The following is a 9,083-nucleotide window of genomic DNA, read 5'->3' on the forward strand; positions in this document are numbered from 1 at the left end:
ATAATTTGTTGATTGTTTTTGAAATTTGACAATAATAATATTCGTAATGGATAATGTTTAAAAAACATTATGGTGGTCGATAATTTAGCTTTAGGTTATTGTAAGAATTGTAATAATAATTTATCTATTAAAGTAAAAATAGATAAAACTTATTTCTAATTAAAAATATTTATATTTTTATTTCCGAAAAATATATTTCACTAACAAAATATTATTTCTATATTTCAAAAAAAAAATATTAAATAATTTAAAACATGTGCATGTCCTAATCTAGTATATATATATATATATATATATATATATATATTAATCAAAAATGCATAGTTTTTAAGTGACAAAATTACAAAATCAAAAAATAATTCCTTATTATATTGATTAAAAATTGATTTAATGAAATCTTATGGTATTCTGCTAGATGTTCTGAATTTTTTTCGGATATCCATATTATCTAATTTTTTCATGAACGAATCAAATCAAAACTTAGTTGTCCGTTAGATACATAGCAGAACACTGATATTACAATTTTCTGAACTATCCACTAAAATGTTCATGCATTAGTGTTTCTAGACATTATTGTAATAAACTGTGAATCTTTAGTTTGATTCTTCAAGAGAACTGTGAATATGCAAATTTACGCACACTGACACACACACACACACACAACACTAGCATAAAAAGAAGTGTAGTTGGATTGTTGACAAAAGATACTGTAGATAGATTCTAGAGCATCTTCGGTCGGCACAAATGTCCCACCATAAGTTTGGCTCACTACCCCGATTTGCAATTATTTGTCCTTCTCTCAGTTTACACGTAAACTTACACGTAGTAATAAGGGTCCAAGAAATAATGACTACACACCATAGTAATGGTTCCTTACATATTTGTAACCAAAAAGAGGCAACTCAGAAGAAGATAAGTACAACTCAAGGGTACATTGAAAAATATAGCATTTTTCTAGTCTTCTTTTAAACACACAATTCTAGAAATTTTGGAAAGCTTAGCTTTCCTCGATCAGTTGCAGTAAATTTTATTTACATTTAAGAAATGTCTTCTAAGCAAATATGAAAGTAATATCATTTAATTTTAACGTTGACACGATGTTATATTAAAATTAATATAAAAAAATATTTCGTATATATGCTGACCGTAAAACATATTTGTGAAAGTAATAAACAAGTAACTTCTAGTTCTTTTTCAAAGATAATGACTTCATTCTTTTTTGGGTCAAAGTTTCAAAGATAATGATTTACCAGCTTATCGTTTTTGCTCTCGTTCCTTCAGGAATTATAGTGCATTTGACTATATTTTGTTTTAGTTTCCACTATCTATGGTTAAATTACTTTATCTATATTTTCCGTACGAATATGAGTAAGAACAAAATATCAAGAGGAGACAGAAGATAGTGACATGTCATTCATATTTTTTAAACGATGCTGACACAAAATACACAAATGTAAGTTTAAATAAGATCATTGGCTGAAACTTAAGTAGTTTATATATTTAGACCGTTAATCTTAATGACTTAAATTTAAGATTGACGTAGTGGAAGATTTTAAAGGCAAAATAATGATACGTTGATTTTGGAAATATCGGAAAACTCTTAGTTAATAAGAAATTTAACATAGATACTACACTAGACCATCCTCATCAAAATAGGATCATAAAATGTAATAAATAACATTTTATTTCTACGTTGCATCAAAAATCTATTTCTGACCCATGAAAAAGACTCAGCAGTGTGCTAGTATTAATCGGCGATAAGCTCATTCAAAGTATGATACTTTCGTTTAACAATGTATATAATTGGGCTGCAGTATCAAAAGAAAAAAAAGGAAAGAAAAGAAAAGCATGATAGTAAATGATGTGATATGATCAAGAATGTAGCTAGCGACCATACGAAAGAGGGTTTGGCTGTTGCCCACTTGGGCCTTTGTCACTTTCTTTCAGGCTCATGCAACAAATAATGAATTAACTCAAACAGAAAAAGTAGCCACCAATACAATAACAAACTGAAATAAATAACAAAAAAAAACAATCGATTTAAGTAGTCTTACCAAACCAATAGACTTCCATTATCGATGACCTTTGTGATACAAAACCATTCCGCGCAGGCGCGCACCACTATGGCACTGTCTATCACCAATGGTCCTCAACACACACGAACCATATATATAGTGATGTGTTTCATTAAGATACCGCAAATAATATGTGGTGCTCACATATCTTTCCTCTTCGGTGTGTTGTCTGCAAAAACTAACAAGTTCTCTATTTGTGTTCATGAGCAAAGACAAAATGTGGAAATGTTTTCTGTATTTTTAATCGTAACAAACTTTACATGTATGTATTATATACACTAAACCGCACTAAACCAATTCCTAATAAACCGGAATTTAATCTAATAACCTTAACCAATATATATACAATCTAATACCTCCCTTCAAGATGGAGACAAGTAGATGTTAATGACTCCCATCTTGCCAATATTAGCACTGAAGAGAGCCGGATGTAAAGCTTTGGTTAAGATGTCAGCAAGTTGATTGTCAGTACGAACGAACATGGTCTTGAGAATACCATCATCAATTGCCTCTCTAACCTTGTGACAATCAAATTCTATGTGTTTCGTGCGTTTATGATAAACAGAGTTACTGGCAATGTGAAGAGCAGCCTGATTATCACAATACAAATCAGCGGGAAGAGAGAAAGGTACCCGAAGCGCTTTCAAGATATATGTGAACCACAACAGCTCCTTGGTAATCACACTCATGGCACGATACTCAGATTCTGCAGAGCTCATCGAAACCATATCTTGCTTCTTGGATCACCAAGATACCAAGGACTGACCAATGAAGATGGCATAGCTAGTAACAGAGCGCCTACTATCGGGACAAGCTCCCCAATCTGCGTCAGAGAATCCTCTAAGCGAGAAGTCATAATCCTTGCCATAGAATAAGCCCTGTCCAATAGTACCCTTCAAGTAACGAAGTACCTTGTGTGCAACTTGAAGATGAAACTTTCGCGGAGCAGATGAGTATTGAGCAAGTTTAGAAACAGCAAAAGTAATATTTGGACGAGTGATGGTCATATACTGAAGCTTTCCAATCAATCAACGATACTGCTTCGTATCCGTTAAAAGTGCAAGTGTAGAACCAGAAGGATGAGCAGGTTCAACCTCATAATCTTCATCACCCTCAGACACTGTAGCAACTTTCTTCTTCCTTCGTCGTGAGAAACTAGTCAAAGACATTTGGTGGTCTGGCTTCATGGGAACATCAATCCGAAAAACCAGTAGTCTCTAACAAGTCAAGAACATATTTCCTCTGAGTAAGACAGATCCCTTCCTCATTTCTGGCAATCTCAATGCCAAGAAAATATTTAGGTGGACCAAGATCTCGAAGCTGGAAAACAAAAATTAGTAGAACTTGTGGTTGCAATTAGAATATCATCTACGTATACCAGAACTACTAATAACTGACCATTTTCTTCTTTCATGAAAAGGGTATGATCACCATGACATGTGTCGAAGCCAAAACCCACAAGAGTAGTTTTAAACTTCAAGAACCATTGTCTGGACGCCTGCTTAAGTCCATAAATCGACTTGTGTAATCTACAAACAGCATTATGAGAGAAGACTTCACCTTGTAATTCAGCATAGCCTGGTGGTAATTTCATATATATCTCCTCATCGAGGTCACCATTTAAGAATGCATTAGAAATGTCTAATTGATGTAGATACCATTGCATCTTAGGTGCGAGAGAAAATATCATCTTTACCGTTGCCATCTTTGCAACCGGAGAAAAAGTATCAGTGAAATCAATTCCCTCTCGTTGAGTATATCCTTTTGCCACCAGTCTAGTTTTATATCTCTCAATGCTTCCATCAGCATGATACTTGATTGTAAACACCCATTTGCAACCGACAACCACTTTACCAAGAGGTAAATCACAAACACTCCAAGTTCTGGTCTTTATAAAAGCACCAATTTCTTTCCCCGCAGCATCAATCCATACCTTGTCCAGCCTAGCTTCTGAAATTTTTTTAGGAAGTTTCGACTTTGCAATGGTATTAATGAAAGCACAGAAAGGCTGAGATAAGTATGAATAAGAAATATAGTTTGCGAGTGGATATGGGGAAGTATTATTAGTAGTAAGAGTATTATTATTATAGCAATGAAAGTCATGCAAATGGGAAGGCAGTCTTCTCTGCCTGGTTGGTTTAGGTTCAGAAGGAACATAAACCATAGAAGATGTCTCATCATGATTGTGAGGAGCATCAGAAGATGATTGCACTAAAGGCAAATGTTCATCAGTGATTTTAGCAGGGAGAGTAATATGAGGAAAAAAGTCTTTGCATCATCTGAGATAGTGGATGATGCAAAAGGAAAGATATCCTCATAGAAAATGACATATCGAGAAATTGAAACTGAGTATGTCTCTATGTCTAATAGCTTGTAGCCTTTGTAACCTGAGGGATATCCTAAGAAAATACAAGCCTTAGCCCTAGGGTCAAACTTAGTTCTAGACTTAGGAGAAGTAGAACAATAACAAAGACAACCAAAAGCTTTTAAACTATGATAATCGGGGATTTTAGAGGTTAATCTTTCAAAGGGTATTTGATTGTTTATGACCGGAAAAGATAACCTATTAATGAGAAATACTGCCGTGAGAACACAATCACCCCAATACTCTAATGGAACCCCAGACTGAAACATAAGAGCTCTAGCAACATTTAATAGATGCTGATGTTTTCTTTCTACAACCGAGTTCTGTTCAGGGGTTTCTGGACATGAATGATATGCTTTTATGCCATGTTGTAAATATAAAGCAGCAAATTTCAATCCATGAGCATTATCAGACCTTACCGAACAAACTTTAGTGTTATATTGAGTTTCTACTAGCTTTAGGAAACCAGGAAAAACACTTGTAACATCAGATTTCTGTTTACGCATGTATAACCAAGTTGCACGACTAAAATCATCCACTATTGTCAAGAAATATCTATAGCCATCAACCGTCGGAACAGAGAAAGGATCCCAAGTGTCAATATGAATTAATTCGAAAGGTTTCTCTCTTATATGATTTAATGATTTAAAAGGAAGATGCTTTTGTTTCGATAAATGACAAACATGACAATGAGTTTTATCTTTATTGATTTTAGATTTTGGTAATAACAAGATATCAGAAATAGTTTCTATCTTAGCAATAGAAAGATGTCCTAACCTTTTATGCCATATATCTGAATTAACTGAAGTGACAGAACAAACAGACTTACCAGGAAAAGAAGAACTAGAGACATTAACAAGGGTTTTATCCAAATGCAGAATGTATAAATTCGCAACTTAACTACCTCTGCCAATCATTAGGTCCTGAGTAAGAGCATGTATTACACAATCATCAGAAGTAAAACTAACTTTAGACCTCAAATATTTTGTGATTACACTGACACTCAACAAATTAAATTTGAATTCAGGAATATGTAACACATTATGTAATGACAATGCATATGTAAGCTGTATATAATCGGTTCCCTCTATTTTGACAGTTTGACCATTAGGAAGTCTCATAAAGGTTCTATCTAAAGGTCTATAATCAACACAAAGGTTTTTCTCATGGGTAACATGGTGACTAGCCCCTGAATCTATGACCTAAACCCTAAAAGACAACTCAGTTTCATGAGGTATAGAGGAAGTCAACATGTCGTAAAATGTCAAATCATATAAAGAAAGGAACGTACCAGATATCTGTGAGATAGTTGGTACAGAATTCAAAGTCGAAGCTATGGCTTTATCAGGGCATGAGGTGACACTTGAAGACTGAAGCTTAGTGCTTAGATAAGAGATCATCTGTTGAAGTTGTTCATTAGACATATCTTCATTAAAATTCTCCTTTGGTATATCCTTCACATCTTCTACATGACCAGTGCTAGCCAAGTTAGTACTTCCAACATAATTTTTCTTCTTTGCCCTTGGATTTCCTGGAGGATAGCCATTTAGCTTATAGTACTTATCCGCAATGTGTCCAATACGTGAGCAATGAGAATATTTTGGTTTCTGAAAGTTTCCTTGTGCCATCAAGATAGAATTCTGATCCGGAATCAAAGCTTGAGATTGGAAAGCAGTAGGATTGGAGATTGGTCGAGAAGACACTCCAACTACTCTCTGACTCTCATCTTAATCCAAAATATTGTAGATCTCATTCAAGCACGGTCTCGACTTCATATTCAATATCTGACTCATGATATTTCCAAAGTCATCATTCAACCCCATAAGAAACTGAATAATCCTGCTAGTATCAGCTTCATCAAGCAATTTTTTAACTTGATCACAATCACATCTCTTCACATTCTAGACTTTGTGTTGGCAAGCTGTTCCCACAGAATCTTCTTTTTCGTGAAATAGCTAGATAAAATAATATTCTCTTATATAAAATAAGAACACCGATGATATATATCACTTCAATTTTGGAAATTCATCTCAATAAATGATTTTTGGTTGTAGAACAAATAAAAGGGAAAAACTCTTATTCCTTTCTTTTGCTCTCTCTTCAACATTTTGTCTTCAAATAAAATTTAATTTCAACAATATTTTTATTTTTATTTTATAATATTATATACGATTTCTAAATTTAATTGTGATATATATACGAGTTAGGTAAGAACGCATAGATGCGGGAAATTTTATGAAGTCGAATAAAATCAAATCCTCGTACATTACAAATATTCCATGAAGATTAGAGAATTTATCGACTGTTGAGGTAGACTTCTGTGTTTTTATTTTGTCAACAGCTAGAACCTAGAATGTGTGATTGTCATCATAAATAAATACATGTAGTGGTTACCAATATACATTCATGTACCGACTTGTCACAACTCATCAAAAAAAAAAAAAACCTGAACCAATTATTGCATACAAATGCAACTTTAGAGGCATATTCATATATGTTATTTCTTTCGACAGCAAAGCAAACATGAACCAATTATTATAGATTATAAGCTTTATTTTTGTCGCGTAAGTGTCTAGTTCTAATCCAGTTGAATACTTGCATCACAGGGTGCCTACCACATTAGTCCGAATGTAATACTTTAGGCTACGAGATCATATCTTTACGTAATTTTTATTAAAATAATCTGTTTAGCTAGAAAGTTCTTACCAGAAACTTCTATAAATTGTTATGGTACTTCATCAAAGATAAATTAATTTGGATACCATTCTCCAAAATGACCAATTAATTTTAAGGTGAATTGTCTTTATCTTTTCTCATGTCTTTTTTTTATATTAATTCTATTAGAATGCACACGTAATCAAACTACGCAAATGACGAAAAAAAATAAACTAAGCAAATGACAAAAACTGAACACGATATTACAAGACCTAACACACTTGGAAGGAGGTACTAAGGTTGCTTGATGGCAAAGTCATGGACAAAACGAAAACTTTTCTCGTTGGATATACACACTTCAGAACTCGATACACTCTATGTGGAGGGAGAAGAATAATCGACGTCATGGCCTCATGGGGAACAACCATCGCCAAAGGAGAAGTGATCGACAAAAATGTGAGGAATCGGCTGAGCACAATAGCCAATGGAGAAGGGACAAGAATCCAAACTTGGTTTCTACAAGGCTACATTGAAAGAGTTTTAAAATTTGTTTTTTCCTCTGTTTTAAACTGCTAAGACAAAGGCTGCACTAGCAATGTTAAAACATTTATTTTCTTTTGAATATAGTTTGACATTAGATTCCAAAAAAAAACAAAAAAGATACAAGACCTAACACATATATAGAATGATAGAAAACATAAAACGATCAAAACTGAATTCAAATATTCAAATGGTGTAAATAAATAACTTATAGTATAAACCTAAGTGTCTGAAATCGAGACTGGGCTTTATACTGGTTTGGGCCAACACAAATAAATATCTACTTCCTTTCACGTGAATCATGTAATTTTCTTCATGCGATAAGCCATGTGGTACTTAGTTACTAGTTAGGTAGGAATTTTCATGCATTCGGTGTCTCTAAGTTAAGTAAATTGGCCTCTAGCTACAATGTATGACATCATCCAACTTTTTTATTAATTTTACTGAAACTTTTCAGTTTATAATCGTTAAATTGTTTACAATGGAAAGGTTTATATTGTTAACATGCGTTAAGAATTATGCTAGCGTATATCTACAGAATGATGAGCTGTTGCGTACAATTTACTAATTTCGTTTGAAGTATTTTAAAGACAAACAATTGGAAAACAAAATATGGGCTTTCATGGCTCATTTGTGCATTTGGACCTTTAGGCTCCCAATTTATTCATCATGTTTACGATTTATGTTGTTTTCTACATGCACATCTCATTTATTGATAAAAATGATGGATGATGTATATTTCAAGAAGCGTCAGGGCCGTCTCTACCCCATGGCAGAGTAGGCAAATGCCATGGATCCATCCCAAATATTAAAAAATTTCTTTAAGTAAAAGGGTCCAATTTTTTCAAAAAAACAAAATTTATTAAAGGTTTTTAGGTTTTTTAAAAATTTGACAGAGCTCCATATTTGTTTAAGACGGGGCTGAGTGGCGTTAGTATATGATTTGTTTATGTGTCACATTCCACGTTGTTAGTGAACGACATTCGATGTTATCGTTAAGCCAAACCTTTGTCTGTTATACCCAAATCTAACGAACGCCCAAGGTTCTCCAATCATGTTTTCTTATATTAATAAATGTTACATTTTGTAGTTGTAGGTTTACTACTTGGTCGTCTAGAGAACGGGATAGTAAACCTATAAGTTACATTACTACTTTGGTTATATTGATTTTTCATAAAAGTCATCGTATTTGGTTAGCTTTTGTTTGCACTAGTTCAACAGTTAGTTGCTTTAAGAAGTTTGGTCGGTCCCAGCTCACAGTCTAACTGTGCAGACCTATACAAAAAATGCTTCCTTCGTGAAGCCATATAACCCCTATACCAAAAAACTGAAATTCAATCAAGGCCATATTTTTTCTTCCGCAAACAAATCTTATAGCCACTTTGGATGCCCCATCGCCACATAAGATTGTAATCTGCATTCCTGGGTAACATTGGATTGGTATCGAA

General features: G+C 33.6%; 1 protein-coding gene across 1 annotated transcript; it reads right to left on the minus strand.

The window, feature by feature from the left end:
- LOC109133271 (uncharacterized mitochondrial protein AtMg00240-like) lies at window positions 2,438–3,082 on the minus strand. Its single transcript, XM_019246258.1, has 2 exons — window positions 2,842–3,082; window positions 2,438–2,781 (listed from the first exon to the last, which is right to left on the minus strand). The coding sequence occupies exons 1-2, from the start codon at window positions 3,080–3,082 to the stop codon at window positions 2,438–2,440; spliced, it is 585 nt and encodes a 194-aa protein (XP_019101803.1).

The sequence above is a fragment of the Camelina sativa genome, chromosome 6, assembly GCF_000633955.1.
Source record: "Camelina sativa cultivar DH55 chromosome 6, Cs, whole genome shotgun sequence".
Lineage (NCBI taxonomy): Eukaryota > Viridiplantae > Streptophyta > Magnoliopsida > Brassicales > Brassicaceae > Camelina > Camelina sativa.